The sequence below is a fragment of the Delphinapterus leucas genome, chromosome 11 (genome assembly GCF_059928025.1).
Source record: "Delphinapterus leucas isolate spDelLeu-1000000601 "Yukka" chromosome 11, BTC_Dleu_Yukka2, whole genome shotgun sequence".
Lineage (NCBI taxonomy): Eukaryota > Metazoa > Chordata > Mammalia > Artiodactyla > Monodontidae > Delphinapterus > Delphinapterus leucas.
In genome coordinates this window covers 95,705,588-95,722,887 of record NC_143139.1, presented here as the reverse complement: position 1 = coordinate 95,722,887, position 17,300 = coordinate 95,705,588, and the positions used below count along the sequence as shown (strand labels likewise).

The 17,300-nt window shown below is 50.4% G+C and overlaps 3 protein-coding genes across 4 annotated transcripts; 1 reads left to right on the top strand and 2 right to left on the bottom strand.

The window, feature by feature from the left end:
- The first annotated feature begins 387 nt into the window (after positions 1 to 387).
- NDUFA6 (NADH:ubiquinone oxidoreductase subunit A6) lies at positions 388 to 7,051 on the top strand. The gene is made up of 3 exons (XM_022596552.2): positions 388 to 538; positions 5,790 to 5,905; positions 6,846 to 7,051. The coding sequence occupies exons 1-3, from the start codon at positions 403 to 405 to the stop codon at positions 6,975 to 6,977; spliced, it is 384 nt and encodes a 127-aa protein (XP_022452260.1). The 5' UTR covers positions 388 to 402; the 3' UTR covers positions 6,978 to 7,051.
- Positions 7,052 to 8,538: 1,487 nt separating this feature from the next.
- Positions 8,539 to 11,944, bottom strand: SMDT1 (single-pass membrane protein with aspartate rich tail 1). The gene is made up of 3 exons (XM_022596939.3): positions 11,709 to 11,944; positions 10,111 to 10,251; positions 8,539 to 8,780 (listed from the first exon to the last, which is right to left on the bottom strand). The coding sequence occupies exons 1-2, from the start codon at positions 11,892 to 11,894 to the stop codon at positions 10,114 to 10,116; spliced, it is 324 nt and encodes a 107-aa protein (XP_022452647.1). The 5' UTR covers positions 11,895 to 11,944; the 3' UTR covers positions 8,539 to 8,780; positions 10,111 to 10,113.
- Positions 11,945 to 12,073: 129 nt separating this feature from the next.
- Positions 12,074 to 17,170, bottom strand: PHETA2 (PH domain containing endocytic trafficking adaptor 2). Of its 2 annotated transcripts, none has more exons than XM_089921400.1 (3): positions 16,965 to 17,170; positions 15,471 to 15,554; positions 12,074 to 14,656 (listed from the first exon to the last, which is right to left on the bottom strand). In XM_089921400.1, the coding sequence occupies exon 3, from the start codon at positions 14,649 to 14,651 to the stop codon at positions 13,863 to 13,865; it is 789 nt and encodes a 262-aa protein (XP_089777526.1). In that variant the 5' UTR covers positions 14,652 to 14,656; positions 15,471 to 15,554; positions 16,965 to 17,170; the 3' UTR covers positions 12,074 to 13,862. The 2 variants fall into 2 exon arrangements, with proteins under 2 accessions (XP_089777526.1, XP_089777525.1); XM_089921399.1 differs by lacking the exon at positions 16,965 to 17,170 and adding an exon at positions 15,718 to 16,949.
- Positions 17,171 to 17,300: the final 130 nt, after the last annotated feature.

Genomic DNA, 17,300 nt, shown 5'->3' with positions numbered 1-17,300 from the left:
GGGGGGGGGGGGGAGAGGGGGAGAGGGGGAGGAGAGGGGGAGAGGGGGAGGAGAGGGGGAGAGGGAAAGAGGTGGAGAGGGGGAGAGGGGGAGACAGGCGGAGGGGCAGAGGGGGAGAGAGAGAGAGGGGGAGGGAGGGAGTGGGAGTGGGGAGGAAGAGGGAGAGGGAGGGGGGGGGAGGGAGAGAGAGAGAGAGAGAGAGAGAGAGAGAGAGAGAGAGAGAGAGAGAGAGAGAGAGAGAGAGGCTTTTCAGCCAATCAGAGAGCCCCATAGCGGTTCTCCCGCCCACCAGTAGTTTAGGGGCGGGACTTTAAGTTTTAGCCAATGAGAAAAAAGATTTGTCCCTCGGCCGGACTTACGGGTTGAAACGGGGTGAAGTTGGGAGGTGGTTTCTTTCGCAAGATGGCGGCGAGCGGCGTCGGCCGGGCTGCTGCGGCCAACACCTTGGTGAAGCCCATTTTCAGTCGGGACATGAACGAGGCCAAGCGGAGGGTGCGCGAGCTCTACCGCGCCTGGTATCGGGAGGTGCCGAACACTGGTGAGAGGCAGCGGCGCACGCGGGGCCCCGGAGGCAGCCGCCCAAGGTCGCCGCCGTCCCGGCCTCCCATTTCTGCCGGGCCGAGCCGAGGTCACCAGCTTGGGCAGAGGTGACCCCGAGCGCTTCAGGGGAGGAGGGTCACACGAGCCTTGCTGGGCCTGACCTGGCGGCAGCGGCGGCGCCAGGGTCAGAGCAGTCGTACTCTGCGTCGGAACCGCGCTGCTAGGGCGCCCTTGCCCTTTTGTCCCCCGTAATTCTTCCCGAACCCCTGGGAGGGAGAGCAAGGACTGTCACTTTATAGATGAGGCAGCGGAAGCACCTAGAGACGAAGTGATCCGCGCAAGGCCCAGAGCCAGCCCCTGGTGGATCTGGAACCCAGAGTCAACTAGAGTTCCTGAATGTGTTTACAGACATCCATTAGGTTATATAAACAAAGGGGCGGTGGGATTTGAGCGATCATCTGGCTCCCACATCCCCCACAGAGAAAGAAGCAGAACCGGAGCAGGGAAGTGACTTTCCCAAGGTCATCCAATAAGACAGTGGTGTCTTTTCCAGCCCCTCCGGGTGAGGTGCCTCCCTCCCCCGTCTCCGAAGTCTTTTTACCTAGTGCCACAGGCCCCTAGTATTCCTTAGGAACTCCTTCCGCTGCCCCCCCAGAACCCCTGTCTTCGCTTAGATGTCAGAGAACCAATGTGTTCACCCGAAGGATTAAAATATAAGCTCCCCGCGTTCAGAGACTTTTTTCATCTTGGCATCCCCCTCAGCGCTGCCCAGTGTACCCGATGAAAGAAAACTTGGGGAAAATCCCATCTGAACTGTCAAGGGCAGTACAGATGTCAGGGACTGTCGATATTTGGTAATTTTGTTGATTTGATTTAGTGTGTTTTATCGTGTTTTTAAGTGAGCTGGAGCGCCATAGCACCCCTTAGGGTGCCACTTCCTTGCCTGTGTGTGAGAAGCAGCAGAATGTGGTGGTTACATGGACTTGCCTCCACTTTCCCCTTAGTAGCTGTGTGACCCTGAGCAAGTTGTTTCATCTCACTATGCCTCAGTTTCCTCATCTGTAAAATGATAATATATAGTACCTTCTTCAGAGAGTTGCTCTGTTGAATAGGTGAATGCATCTAAAGTGCTTAGGGTAGTGTCTGACACTTAGACACTCATTAAGTGCTGGCTGCTACTGCTGTCTTGTTATTATTGTTACTGTTATGTGTAGGGCTTACACTCCGTGCAGAACCCAGCTCTTTAATGTACGGGAGCTGGGTCTGCTCCAGTGTCACTTGTTCTCAAGCTGACTTTTTGAGAGGTTGCCCATGACCATAACTTAGACCCACAGGATACAAGGGAGGGAGAAACCGGAGTGATCCCGGCGGTTCAGGGACTACAAATTTACATGCCTTCAGGGGACAGATGGGGAACAAGACCCAGATGGCAGAAAGAATAGTTGGCAAAGGGTAAAAATCAGTGACTGAGTTGAGGATAGAACCCAGGTATCTAGCTCGTTCAAAATCAACACCCTCCAAGACTTTCCCTCAAATACTGTTTGAGAAGATAAGCCCACAGTCAGAAGGGTCCTGAGAAGAGGAGAAGGCAGGGGGTTATAGGAGCCTGTAGAGCAGGGGGAGGTTGGCGGGGGGGGGGGGGGTCAGTGGGGAGGATCAGTGATCTGTAGCTTGTCGTTTTCTCAGGCCTGTGTGTACACTGGTGTCATGACATCCATCATTGGGGATTCCAGCTGAGGATCCAAACTAAGGACTGGGAATAAGTAAAAGTATTGATAATAACTAACATTCATTGAAATGCATACATATGGCCCAGCAGTATGCTAAATGCTTTACATTGCCTCATTTTAGGGTGGGTTCTAATCATTTCCCTGTCTTACAGATGAGAAAACTGAGGCACATAAACTTGTCTCACTCACACCATTAGTAAGTGGAAGAGCCAGACTTCAGACCCTGATTGTCCAGCTGTTACACTTGGCTCAGCTTCTGCTGTAGTTTTCCCTGAGTCTCACGGAACCCAGTTATGCTGCGCTTGTGGAACAGAGTGCCATTGGCCTGGGTGGTTGCCTCCGCATGGGAGCACAGAACCAAACTGCCCTGGATTCCCTCCTTTGAAGAAATACTACATGCTGCTTGCAGGTTACAGCACAACAGGAGACCTTCTATAGAAACTATTCATTTGTTTAATTTCCATTTCATTGGGTACCTCTTGTACTACAGGGTCAGTACTGGGTGCCTAGAGAGATATGAAAGTGACTAAAACACAACCCTGCCTTCCAGGGTCTTATGGTCTAGTCAGGAAGATAGGCATATATAACCAGATCATTAAAACCCAAAATGTAATAGAGGTATGGGAAGTAAGTGCTGAAATTTTTAATAGTTAACATCAGTATCGATGCTTTACTGTTTATAAGATGTTGTCACTTGATTTTCGCCACATTCTTGTAAAGGAGTTAGGTAAGAGGTTATTGTCTTCCCTACGTTGTAGATGAAGAAATAGGCTGAGGAGGCTGTACCCCAGGCAAGGTCCTAGTTCATGATGGTGTGGAGACCTTACCCAGCTTGTTTGACCCCAGATCCCATGTTCTTTTTTCATCACACCACGCTGCCTTCCCATCTAAGGATCTCCCAGCACTTGGTATGAATGCTACCAAAATGAATTGGAGCAGACGGCTGAGAACCATATCAGTGTCATCCTTCCTAACCTGTCAGAGCCTCCCTGACTCAGAAAAGCCTTAACAATAACTTGAAAACACACAGACTATGGAAGTCACCTTCATCCAAAAGGGGCACTTCCATATCTTCTTTTTGTGCCTCTCAGATTTTTTCAAATCGAAATTAAAATATGCAGGATTCGAAGATTAAGCCAGGAGTCTGTGAGTTGAGAAAGAATAGTTGGAAATGATTTACTCCAGGGCTTCTCAGCAGTGACATTTGTGCTGGATAATTCTTTGTTGTGGAGACTGTCCTGTGCATTGTGGGATGTTTAGCAACATCCCTGGCCTCCACCCAGTGATGCCATTAGCATTCTCCCCCCTAGTTGTGATAATCAAAAATGCCTCCAGATGTTGCCAGATGTCCTGGTGGGCAAAAATCGTTACTGGTGTGACAACCACTGATTTAGACCAAAGAACAGTTCAGTGGGCTATAGCTTAGGCTGTTCCTGTTTGCCTTCCTGCAGCCTTTCTCACTGGTGGAGGGGGTGTGTTCAGGGGGTTGAGGTGGGAGAAGGATGACTAGGACAAAGCTATGAATTTGCCTCTTTAGAGACAAGGATTCTTAACCTGGGAAGATGGGCATTCAGGGATCCGTGAACTGACACTGTAGGCAAAACTTTGCATTTGTGCCTGTGAATGTTTTCCTGAGGAGAAGATTCATACACCCAGTGTGCTGGTGTGTGGTTCAGGAGATCTTGTGGAATGGGAGTAGGTGGACACCAGCTCCCCCAGTATGCACAGAGGCACCTCGCTTTTCTCTCCCAAGGTTGGGCAGGATTCTAATATGAAAACACAGGAAAGGTAAGCACTGATAGCAGGGGAAGATTCCTCATACTCCTTTCCTTAAAAGAGCACAAAATTGTAAATTAAAAACCAATAAGCAACCTGGATTCTAGGCCCATGTTTGCCAGGGACCAGTAGTCTGACTTAAGGCAAGTCCCCACAGTCCTCTAGTGGTAAGATTCTAAATTCCAGGATCCATATTAGTTTGCATTAATTTATGTCTCTGTCTTCTTATGGTCCCTTTGTTTGCTCTTTTCTAAAATTCCACATGTGATACTGTGGTGTTTAACAGCTAACTCTCCGTCAGGAAATCTAGATTTATAGTGTTTACCATTTTCAATGATGTAAATACTCCCACCACGGTTGATTTTAAGCTATCAAAGTGAAGTCAGTGACGGCCGATTTGGGAAGAGATGTGTATAATTGGCTCACCGTGGCAGCCTGCTCCAGCACACCACTGGATACTGAGTTCTTTCTCATGTGATCCTCTGTCTTCTCTGTTAACACTTACCTACAAAGCTGGGATGCAGTTTCTCCTACTAGATTTCTGCTATTGCTATTCTTTGGTTGAATCAGCCTGGCATGATCTCTTCCTCAGCAGAAGCTTTATTTTTCTATTGCCATCACTAAGTTATGAGTATAATTAAAGATTCAAACTTTGTTGTTGATTAATTCAGTCACTAGATAGCCCTCATGGTTTTCAGAGCTGGTTGTGATAGTTCCATAGACGAGATTGGACATGTCACAGGAATGGCCACACCACAGGGTATCCTCACCAAATGAGCCCACTGCTCTGCTCAACCACAGTGCTCATTCTAGCCTGTGAGCCTTGGTTATGCTGTCCCCTGAGCCTCGTGTGCCCCTCTTCTGTCCTTATTCCACCTACCACACAGGGCCTGTTCATGTCCTTGCCATCAGCAAATCCACTGAAGTCCAACTGCCAGAGGATGAGAATAAAAACACCTAATTTTCAAAGGACATCTGTATGCCTTGTCCACCTCCCAGGTCACTGAGTCTGTGCCACTATTTTAGCACTTAGTCAGGGACTGCTGAATACTGTGATTTTAATATTTGCACTCATGGATTTAAGACCTAGAGAGCAGGAGCTACATCTTAAGCTCCTCTTTTTCCTCCAGGGAACCTAATATGGTAGTAATCGTTTGCTGGATTGACGCCTTTCCCTACCTGCACGCTCAGCAGTCTCCCTCAGCTCTTAAGCTTGCGTGGTGCACAAGCCTCCACCGCGCCACTGTACATTAACTTCAGCCATGTCATCTTCTGTCAGCTGTTCCATGGAATAATGATGCTAACATTTATTGAGAGCTTATTCCATGCCAGGCACCGTTCTCTCATAGAATCCTCACAACAGCTCTGTAGTTATGTGTGCTGTTGTCGTCCTTACTTCACTCACAAATAAATACACTCGGGCATAGAGAAGTGAACATACACAGAATCATATAGCTGATAAGTGACAGAGCTGGGATTGAACCCAGGTTGTTCATACTCTTGAACTGTGCTATACTGCCTCTTCAAATGCAGTGGGCTTGTCTCCCCAAACAAATACGCTCTTTGAGAGCAAGTGCCATATCTCACGCTTCTTCACATCCTCAAGCACCTAGCTTAAGGTCAGGCTAGTATTTGGTGAATGGAATGAATGGGCAACCTATGTGTTCAATGACTAGCCGTTGACTCAGTTTTTTTAAAAACCTGTTTTAACCATCTCTACCCTGAATCATGTTTTTTCTTTAGTGCATTTATTCCAGCTAGACATCTCTGTGAAACAGGGACGGGATAAAGTCCGAGAAATGTTTATGAAGAATGCCCACGTCATAGACCCCAGGGTGGTTGATCTTCTGGTCATTAAGGTAACTAACTCTCCCTGACTGATTTTAAAGAGCAGCCAATTTGTCCAGAGCTTCTCAGTCTTCTCAGATGAACATTTTATCTCCAGGTTTAAAAGCAGCTACTAGGTCAGCAACTGTTACATAGTGTTTCAGAGGAATAGTTCAACCTGGAGGTTCTCACCTGGTTAAATAGATTATAAGATTATTCAAGGGAAAATCCACTGGGGCTTACTTTTTTTTTTTTTTTTTTTTTTTGAGGTACGCGGGCCTCTCACTGTTGTGGCCTCTCCCGTTGTGGAGCACAGGCTCCGGACGCGCAGGCTCAGCAGCCATGGCTCACGGGCCCAGCCGCTCCGCGGCATGTGGGATCCTCCCAGACCGGGGCACGAACCCATGTCCCCTGCATCGGCAGGCGGACTCTCAACCACTGCGCCACCAGGGAAGCCCGGGGCTTACATTTTAAAACTAAAAACAGAGGAAAGTTTGAACTCTTCTTGAACCTCATCCCTGGAAGTTACTGCTTCACCTGGTTGTCAGTTTTCAGCTAGAAGAGCAGGCCATGGAGTCTGATCCTGGGCCTGATTCTGTCTCTCTGGTCCGGCTCATTGGCATCAGTGGCAACTTCAGCATATGGGCCAGTAAATAACACGGAAAGAATGTTAAGCAGGAATGTAAATTAAGCCAGTCAGGTTAGGCAGTCGGGGCAGAGGCCTGGTGACCTAAAGTCTCCTCTTGGAACCAGTCAGCCAGAGAGTTAAGGAGTATTTGAAAGGTCTCAGAATTACTTAGTCCAACCACCTCATTTTCCAGATGCAGAAAATATGGTCTAGATGCAGTATGTTACTTGCCCAAGGTCACTCAGCATGTCAGTGCCAGAGCAGAGAATCGAGTCCTGGCCTCCAGTGTTGTATTCCTTTCACTCAACCACTCTGACTGAAGACCTCTCCCCTCACTTGTGCAGGGAAAGATGGAACTGGAAGAAACAATTAAAGTGTGGAAGCAGCGGACACACGTTATGCGGTTTTTCCATGAAACAGAAGCACCAAGGCCAAAGGATTTCCTGTCCAAGTTCTATGTTGGGCACGACCCGTGAAATCACTCAATGGAAAAGTGCATGTTGATATTTAAATATTTTAGAGCACAAATAAACTCAATATATGATGGTCATTTCATGATAGAATTCCATTGGTGAACCATTGAGAAGCTCTACTTCTGCAGTCTCACTTTTTGTCTGAACAAGTTGAACACACCTCCTGTTCTTTCCCGTCTCCTGAAGTGTGGTGTTTCCAGTAAATTAGATTCTCTTTTCTCAGAGCCTTGCATGTTGGTAAACAGGAATGGTGAGGCCATCTGCTCAGAAACTGCCGTTCTGGGTGTGATGCTGGATGGCTTTGTTAACTTAGCTGTTTCTACAGCCCCCAGGATTGGATATTTTGGTGTAATGGCACAGATTATCCAAAATTAGCCAGCTCTTGCTACTGGAGGAGGATCCGAGCAGCACGAAGAGGCCCAGAAGTAGAGCTGACAAGCTGGGCTGTTTTTCCCTGGGTTCTGAAGAAAATGGCTGCTCAGAGGCCTAACCCCCTGTCCGCAACAAGCACTGGTCCTAAAGATGAAATTAACTTCCTTGTCAATCAGGCATCCTGCTAGGGGACACAGCTGTTCAGTGCATGCACCGAAGTATTCCCTTTGCAAATGGAGCGTGGCTCTAGCGATAAGAATAAATCTTGACCCAGGTTAAAGACCTGATCTGTTTGCTTTGGATGGTAGTCTTCTCTGTTCCTTCCCTGGACAGTCTGAATGCTGGAGAAAGGGGTTCAGTATCTATAGGTACAGTCACCCTGATGATTCCTAAATTTTTCAGCACCAGCAACCCCTTTTATTATTATTGTTTTTTTAACATCTTTATTGGAGTATAATTGCTTTACAATGGTGTGTTAGTTTCTGCTGTATAACAAGTGAATCAGCTATACATATACATATATCCCCATATCTCCTCCCTCTTGCATTTCCCTCCCACCCTCCCTATCCCACCCCTCTAGGTGGTCACAAAACACCGAGCTGATCTCCCTGTGCTATGCGGCCGCTTCCCACTGGCTATTTTACGTTTGGTAGTGTATGTATGTCCATGCCACTCTCTCACTTTGTCCCAGCTTACCCTTCCCCCTCCCCGTATTCTCAAGTCTATTCTCTAGTAGGTCTGTGTCTTTATTCCCGTCTTGCCCCTAGGTTCTTCATGACCATTTTTTTTTTTTTAGAGTCCATGTATATGTGTTAGCATACAGTATTTGGTTTTCTCTTGCCCTTTATTATTTTTTCATCTAATGAATCCAAGTTTTGAAAGAATTCTAAAAAGTGGTATTTCTCAAGGAGTTTTAAACAATCAAAGCTTCTTCTGATTGCGCGGGATAACTAGCCAGTGTTACTCAGCACAAAAGCTGAGCCTTTAGTTAGCCTGTGCAGCCATTGGGCTTTTGTAAATAACGAAGATTGGTCCCAGGTCCCCATGATTACCTTGTGGATCCATAGGGGCCTGGAGGCCCTGGGTGTAAATCAAAGACCTATTTGTTCAGCTGATACAGATAGGACAGCAGGGTGAAGAAACTGCAACTAGAGCCTACTTGTATTACGAAACTTCAGCCATCACTCCGTCATACAGAGCTGATGTTTATTATGTTTATTCACAATCTGATTATGCTAAGTGGATAGCACATCTCCAGGAACCTCCCGGAGCCTGGGGATCTGAGCTATGGTCACAGACCATGCAGGAGGCTTCACTGGGGTTGGGAGGCTGAGGGCTTTCCCTGGGCCCATCTGCTGATAGGGAAGGAGGAGAGGCTGCAAGCATCACCATTTCTTAAGTTAGGGCTTTTTCCTTTCTATACTTCTCCACGCCCTGCAAGAAAGGAAAGCAGCAGTCAGTTGGGTGACAGAGCCGTCCTCTTACCATATACTGAAAGAATTCCATACAGTGGTTCTACCAAACATGGCAAGAGATAGGCAGTTTTGAGTACATTCAATTATTCATTCATATATATACTGAACTTTCACCAGAGACCGGGCACTGGGGGCCTAAAGGTATAAAAAAACATGTTCCAGGGCTTCCCTGGTGGCGCAGTGGTTGAGGGTCTGCCTGCCGATGCAGGGGACACGGGTTCGTGTCCCGGTTCGGGAAGATCCCACATGCCGCGGAGCCGGTAGGCCCGTGAGCCATGGCCACTGGGCCTGCGCGTCCGAAGCCTGTGCTCCGCAACGGGAGAGGCCACAACAGTGAGAGGCCCGCGTACCACAAAAAAAAAAAAAGACGAGTTCCCTGCAGCAAGAATATGGTCAAGTAGAGTTTAGGGTATATCTTAGGCATATAAGACTGACTGTCACAAGAGGTACTGGTCAGTTAGGGGACGGAGCAGTCACTTTCAAACGGAGGAAAGACTTCATCAAAGATAATGAAGAATTGGTGGAAATGAGAGCAGTGGGAAACAATCTTTCAATTGGGAGGAATAATGGGCCACTGGGAGTGGGCAAGAGAGTAACTCTAGAGATAGTGAATATTGGGGATAGGTATGTGGTTGGGAATATGGAAGATAAGGCTGGAAGAACAGGTATGACCAGATCATCGCAAGCCTTAAATGCCACACTAAAGCGTCAGGAGGGTCCTTGTTTATAACGGTAATGCAGCCATTAGGGCTGCATTAGGGCACAGGAAGTCAGCACAAGACAGCTGGATGGAACTGGCTGCATTAGGGCACAGGAAGTCAGCACAAGACAGCTGGATGGAACTGGCACAGGGGAAGGGTTTGTGAGCAGTGTATGAACCAGGCGGCAGTGCCCGTGTACAGGCTGTGCTGGTGCAGAGCTTGGTAACCAGAGCTCACTGATGAGGGCCTGCAGTTTCTAAATTTCAATGTGGAGCTGGTGAAATGAAGTTGTTTGTGGTGGGTGTGTAAGGCATATTAAATTGTCAAGAATATTTGTGGGTTGAGAAAATTGAGTGTACATAAAAGGGCAAATAGAAAAGGCTGGCTGGGATCCAACCTGGTTGGAAGAGACGCCAGTGAATCTGTAAGTCAATAAGATAGTTTCCTTCATCCAGCATAGGGAAAAGGTGACATAAAAACATTAGTCACCAAGAGTCAATGCATTAAAAGTCTGTGCTTCTGCTTCGAATGTTCAGATTCTGCTACCAGGCCAAACTGCATCACAGTTGCATCAAAAGCAAGTCTTACCTATTAGTCGTCGTCATCATCATCCTCTGGAACAAAAATGTCATGCTCCTCAAGCAGAGCAGCAAAGTTCTTGCTAATTAGCGTCCCGACATAGAGAAAGGGGATCACAATGGAGAACACACGGAGAAGGCCGAAGGACATCTGCAGGGGGTCAAAGTGGTGGCTGTGAGCGCCAGAGCCCACTCCAGTAGGACCACAGAAGGCCTGGCCCTCTCAGGAGCATTCCCTCCTGTGGACCCGAGATCCATGATAAGCAACTTGATTTTAAAGTTCTTGGAAAAGTTCAGAGCAAGAAAAAAAATCACAAGAAGAGATAAAGTGATTTTATGGCCATCAAACTGTGCACTTGTAAGGAAAGTACAAGGCATTCATAGACATCTAAAAGTTAGGGCACAACCTGTTAATTACTTGCAGATACTCATGAACAGGTGAGAAAGTACTACGAGCTGGACTAGGGAATAGAGTTCAGCTCTCCTTGAATAAACTACTAAATACATGAAAACAGATTACAAGAAAATGAACATGTACAGTGAAGGGATATTCTATACAGTTCTTTAACTGGTTCCCTGATGCCTGAGAAATTTGATTTCACTACATTAAATTTTAGAAATATGTTTTGAAAATTGAACATGTCTTTATATTAAAAGACTAGCTATTTAAATGCACTGGCGGAGTTTCAGTAAAATTTCAACATTTCCTCTCATATCTTCCTACGGAGTTTCAAAAAAAAGTTGTTTTTTCTCTTCAGTTGTGCCTCTTTAAAGGCAGCTCTTCCCCAACATGACCGTGCTTCCTGCTGTGAAACAACCCTGAACTCACCTTGTGTGAGCTTGTGTCGGCCAGACTAGCTTTAAAAGAATGTTTTGTAAGTCTCACACAGCGCTGGAATCAAAAAGCAAACTTACTTGGCATAAGGGACTGTTCCTATTTTACTGAGAAAACTCCAAGGGTACTGAGGGCATATGATAACACAGTGGTGGGAAAAAATAGGATCTGGTGGGAGTTGTACCAGCAGGAAATCTGAGTTCCGGAACCTAAGTCAGCTGCTAGCTTTGGACACTGACTTCACTAGTCTGGCCCCAGATTCTTCATTTGTAAAAACACTGATGGTAATAATTCTCTGCACACCCAATCACATGAAATTAAATACTAGGTCAAAACTCGCAAAAAGATAAGGTCTGTCCCACTTACCCTTTATTTACAAAATCATTCCACAATTCGTTTTTCATCCCATCAACTCTATGGTAGAGAGGTTACATGACTTGTCTATACTGGATGCATAAAGCGGAGTCTTGTGGCTCCGGAGAGCCAGGGCACCGCACTCCTCACGATGAGCTAGTGCTAAGTGCCGTCTTTCTCTGCTCTTGCCCCCCGTCTGTCTCCACGCACCCTGCTCAACTCCCGAATCTAACCCGACCATTTCTTCCCATTTGTCAAAATTAGCAGCGCATCAGCGCAAAACTCTGTCCTTGATCCGTCTTCCGGTCTAAGGCGGTCGTTCGACTGGCCTTTGCTCCTATCAATCAGCGTGAGCCCGCACACACTCCCCACAATGACTGCCCTCGGCCCCTTCGCCCCGCCTCCAGGCAGACACTCACTTTCACCGGTTTGGGCAAAATGGCGCCGCTGCGAGTAACGATGACTGACCTCGATGGCACCAGACTCCGAACTAAGCCGCCCCGTCCGGCGGAGACATCGCCACCTTTCCCCAGGCTCAGCCCGCTCCGGAAAGCCCCAGATCCGACGGGTGCCAACGTCAGCCAGCGACTCGCTCCGGACGGCATCTCCCAGCTCCCCGCCTCGTCCGGGTACCTGCACCCCACCACCCAGCCCCCGTGCCGCTCTCGGGAAGAACGCCGCCCGAAGCCTCGCGAGGCTTTAGGGATCAGACGAGAGGTCCAGCTCACAGACTTGCGCAATGCGCCTAGTTCCTGTTGCGGCCCGACATGGTGACGTCAGGAGGATGACGCCAAGGGCCCGGTACAGCCCTCATTCCGGGCCTGGTGGGCGGGGCCCCCTGACTGGCGTTGTCCTTGTGAAGCCTTCAGATTTCTGTCATCGTTGCCGCACCCAGGACCGCCAGGGCGTGGCAGAGCAGGGTGTTGTTGAAATGAGAAACCACTTTAATTGAACTTCAAACTATTGTATTTTTAAAAACAATTTAAAAATACAAATTTGTTACTTGTGCTACTTGAATGATTTTGGAATTTTATTTCATGCCAAGGTATGTTATGTATAGCTAAATGGAAAATATATCTGAAAAGGGGAAAAATGGGGGCTTTCACACAAACTATCCAGGTGATTGCTAAAGTAAACTTGAGCCAAAATAAGTAATAAAAAAACAATGTTTTAATCGTATAAAAAGCACTGTAACAATAAGCAAGATAACAAAAAGCCCGTAGTGTCTGTGTATCAAACAAGGCGCATCAGGGCTGTGGGGCTCCCATACAGGGCTGGGGAGGTGGCCCCTATTCTTGGGAAACAGGCCTGGCTTCCTAGGAACTGGTCCAGGACCCTGGACGGCATGTCAGCCTCCTGGACTTAAGAGGCTCTGAGCCAGAGCCTCTAGCTCAGGCTGTCCAAGGCCCCAATAAGGGAGAGAGGCTAAGAAGGGGGAGATTGTGTATATCGGAGGAGGGGGATGACTGGACCAGGCTCTGCATCTTCCATCCAGCCACTGCCACCACACCCCTAGGCTATCAGGCTGATCTGGCCTCTGGCTCTGTCCAACCAGCCACTTTTCCTCTCAGAACAATCGATAAAGCAAATGCTTGGCACCATGCTGGTGAGAGCAGGAACAAGAGGATCTTGGCAGGCACACACTGGGTGCCAAGCAAGACTGTGCACGAGTTCCTAGGGGGTTTCAGGATGAGGAGCATCTCTCTGGGGGTCCAGCCAAGAGAGAAGAGTTTATCACAGCGTGCCAGGAAGCCTGTGCCCAAGCTCCTAGAGGCCCAGGACTGAAAACCAAAGTAAGAAACTGGCTTTCCCAGGGATCCTCACTGCCTCCCCACTTCAGCTTCCCACTTGGCAGCTGAGGACACAGTACAGGAAGGATTTCTGCTGACATATAAAAGCTACTGGCCCTCTTGGGGCAATGACCAAGCACCATCTGTTGACAGGGCAGCCAGGGAAAGAAGATGGGGCCCTAACACTTTTGGAGCAGGATAAATCCCTCTTGACTGGCCAAGTGCCCTCTCCCTCCAAAGGGTCCTGTCCAAATTGCAGAGTGGGGGTCCCATGCCCAATCTTCTCATCACTCAGGATGAGCCGGGCCCCAGAAAGCCCCATAACACAGTAAATCCACTTTTTCTGACAATATCAGTCCCTCAAGCCAACACTGCAGCCAACTTCTGGTATTTATACAAGATTCCCCATGTTGGAAATTGTGTCTGTAGAATCGTGTGTAGGTGAAAGGCAGAGCGGCCTGTGGTCATGTAATATTCCCCACTTCCTCCATTTCATTAATATCCCCTAAGAGAGGGGCAGTCAGGAGACCTAGGTCTGTGGCTGCTGAGCAAGCCACCTCTCCTCTCTGGCCCTCAGGAAATAAAGGGGTTGAAAGTTAATGATTCCTCAGTCCCCTCTAGGCGTGAGGGTGGATTTGGAACCTGGAGCAAGCCTAAAAATAGGAAGGGGAGAACTCACATCCAACAGCAACTTCAGAAACCAGTAAACATTAAACTCTTGAAAAAGCACTGGCCCTGGTGTCCTGACCAGCAGGACAAGGGCTGAACCCGAAGGGCCCAGGCTCAGGGCCTATCCCGTTCCTCACATTCTGGCTGGCTCCCCTGGGCACTCTGCAGCCACACCCGCCTCAGCTCCATAATCTCCTGGCCATACCAGTCATGTAGAGTAGAGAAGCAGGAAGTCTCAGGGGACACGGGGCTCTGCCCCCTACCTAGGAGGAGGCTGGCAGGGCCCTGCAACTCCCACTCGGCCAAGCCCCGCCCTGCTGGCCTGCTGCCCCATTCTTCCACCAAGGCCATAGGGCTGCAATCTCTGGAGAGGGAGTGACCGTTCTCCAGGCCAGGAGACCAGTGGTCAGAAGCCTGGGGCTTACAGCGGCTGGTAATGGCCTTCCAGGATGAGTGGCGATGCAGGTCCAGGCTGTGGCGGGCATCACGCAACTGGCTCTCCAGCTCACGCACCACCAGGCGCATGTAGCCAAAGCTTGCCCTGGACAGTGCCTTCACCCAGGCCTCCTGGGCAGCTGGCCCATCTGCCGCGAGCAGGTGTGGGCGCACTCCAGGGGCGTCGAAGCGGATGGCAAAGGCAAACTCTTCAGGCACGGGAGCCTCGGCCAACTCCACTGTGCAGCCCTCCAGCACCACTAGGCTCAGTGGGGCCCGGCCCTCTCGACTCTCAAAGGAGAACAGCAGGTTGCCTTTAAGGACAAACCAGCACCTTCGGCCAGTGCCACTGGGGGTGGGTGGAGTCCCTGCGCCCCCCCAAGTGCGCAGGAAGCCTGCGTGGTCTGCTGGGGAGTCGCTCAGGGCGTAGTGGGCCACACTCCTCTCGTTCAGCTTCATGGCTCGCATAAGAACTGTGAGGTGAGAGAGGTAGACACAGATCAGAGGGAGGCAGCCCTTGTGTCCCTGTGGGAAAAAGAGCACTGGCTCTGGAAAGACCTGGGCCCCAGGGCTGTGGGCTCTTCTCACTTGCTGTGCCCTGAGGCTCTCGGTGTCTTCATCTGTGAAATGGACTAGTCTCCCCTGCCTTTTCTCTCAAAGGGCTATTGTGAGGATCATGCAAAAAACTGGACATCAGAGGACTCAGAGAAAAGGATAATGTGATTGTATCAGACCAGGAGGTATGGCAGGGCTTTGACAGAGCTGTTTAAAACCCAAAGGAAAAGGCATCAGCTGAGCTGAAATGGACCCCAAACTCATAAAAACCATTGTGCTTAAACCATCCCCTAATCTGAGGGCCCCTTAGCTCCAACCCTGAAGCCAAACATCCAGGGTTTCTGTGAGCCCTGTGGACCCCTGCTGGCCTCTCATTTGTTAATGGCACAGCTGTCCTTTAGTAGCCTTCAGGGCCAGATAGGGCTGGGGTGGGGTGGGGCAGGCCTGCCTCATTCCTCCATCATTGTGGGTTCAGACAGGGACCAGCTCAGTAAATAAGAGCGAAGTACAAACACAGGGCACGGCTGAGTAGGATCAACCTCAACCACTGAACGTTGGTGCCCCACAGGTCACAAGTGGCATCTCATCCAACTGTCCTCCTGACTCACAGAAAACTGAGGTCAGGACAGTGAAGGTGAACTGCCCACGGTCACACGGCCAGTGAGAAGCGGAGCTTGGTCTCCTGATTCCCTCCCACCCTTTGGGGGCAAGTCTTGGCAATGACCCACTTACCAGCAGAGCTCACTGGGCAAAGGCAGGGGCCTCTCTTGTCTGGCCACACGGCTCAGCCCTTTGACCACGTGGTTTCTGGGACACCTGCAAAAGAATTCTCAAAGCCAGTCAACCCATCCTAAAGGATGAAAACTCCTACTCAGGCTTTGGGGCCAAATGAAACCACCACCTCCTCCAGGAAGCCTTCCCTGACCCCTGATAATCGCCCCCCCCAACCACCACGGGACCACCCAGGCCCTGAACTTACGGGCAATTTAAGGAGCTGAGTCCCATTGTCCTGACCATCACTGTTCAGACCTCACTGCCCTGCCCTCTAATGCTAGATCAGAGTTAAATGCCCTCATGGCTTCTTGCTTTTCCCTTCTAGCACTTGTCACAGTTTATTTGTGGTCTTCAAGTAAGCTAATCTGAGAGGCCTGTCCTGATCACTATGTCTAAGGTGGTACTGATCACGAAGGTGCTCTGATCTAAGGTGACCCAACCAGCAACCCCCTCACTTCTGTTTTCATCCCGCGATGATTTCCTTTGTGTTTACACCGCTGTCCCCAGCCCCAGAATGTCTCCCAGTGTAACCCCCAATATCCAGCCCCTTGCAGGGCTTGGGAAGGCCCTCCGAAACTATTTGTTAAAATAACTGTGACTACAACAGTGGACAAAACAAAGTCCCTCCCTCCTGGAGCCTACATTTCAGCGGGGGAGACACGCTGTAAAAAAAAAGACAAAAATAAATAATAATTAGTGAATTTTTAAATTAATTAAATAATAAATAACGTAAGGACCGGTCTTGACAAGGGCTATGGAGAGAAGCAAGCAGGGTCCTGAGATGGGGAAGGGCCATTCTCCGATGGTGGTCGAGGAGAAGCGGGGGTGGGGTGGGAGGAGAACACAGATGTTTCCTCGAGGAGTGGCCTCAGCTCCGGGGCGCGGAGAGGGGATCCGGAGCCCACCGAACTGTCTCCGCACCCCCTCACGGGGACAGGCGTCTTCCACCCACCTCCCCACTCCAGGGATGCGAGGCCCGGACTTCAACCCCGGCGGGAAGCCGGTGCACCGCGTTTTTCTGAATTCTTTTGTTAGAGGAGCGGCGGGCTGGGGCGTGGGACTCCCTGGCCGGTGGCCGCCGCTGGGAGCCCCTAACCCGCTGTCGCCCTGAAACAGGGTCGCCTCACCGGGAACTCCCCGGCGAGCGCCGCAGACTCCGGGTGCGGCGGCCGCCTCGGTTTCCCCATCGCGCACGGAGCTGTCCCGCCACGTCCCCGCGGGCCACGCCCTCCCGGAGGCCGCCGCCTCCCGAGCCCGCCGGGCCCGCTCTCACCTCCGCGCCCCCGAAGCCCAAGAGGACGACCCGCGGGGTGGGTTGCGGCCGCGGCCAGGGGCGATTCCGGCTCGGGACCCCACGCCTCCGCCCGGGCCGCTAACTTGGCCACGGGAGCCGAAAGACCCCGCTTGGGCGGCTCGAGTTACCGCCCCCGCCCCTCCCCGCCCACGACTCACTAGGCCTCGCGATCCGCGAAGCCGCCCCGCGATCCATGCCCGAGGGAAACTGAGGCCCGACAGGCCGTGACCCGCCTGAGCCACAGTGCTGGTCAGTGGCGGGAGGCCTCGAACGCAGAGTCCCACCTCAGGCCGTCCGGGGGCCTTGGACCCAGTCCACCTCCCAGAGAACTCGGAGACCTTCCCTTCCCCCTCCAGTCCCCCTCTCCCCGCCCGGCCCACTTCTCCCGCAGAGCCAAGCCTGGGACGGCCTCGGCTCAGACGCCTCCTCTGGGCGGGCTCCTATCCAGCCCGCGAGGCCCGGCCCAGCTTCCCAGCCACCCAACCCGGCACCTG

Coding starts and splice junctions, on each gene's coding strand:
- SMDT1 (XM_022596939.3), bottom strand. CDS start 11,894: ATGCCGTCCGGAGCGAGTCGCTGGCTGACGTTGGCACCCGTCGGATCT. Junction 10,252..11,708: donor TTTTGCCCAAACCGGTGAAA/GTGAGTGTCTGC, acceptor GACCCCCTGCAG/ATGTCCTTCGGCCTTCTCCG.
- PHETA2 (XM_089921400.1), bottom strand. CDS start 14,651: ATGCGAGCCATGAAGCTGAACGAGAGGAGTGTGGCCCACTACGCCCTG.
- NDUFA6 (XM_022596552.2), top strand. CDS start 403: ATGGCGGCGAGCGGCGTCGGCCGGGCTGCTGCGGCCAACACCTTGGTG. Junction 539..5,789: donor TCGGGAGGTGCCGAACACTG/GTGAGAGGCAGC, acceptor TTTTTTCTTTAG/TGCATTTATTCCAGCTAGAC. Junction 5,906..6,845: donor TTGATCTTCTGGTCATTAAG/GTAACTAACTCT, acceptor TCACTTGTGCAG/GGAAAGATGGAACTGGAAGA.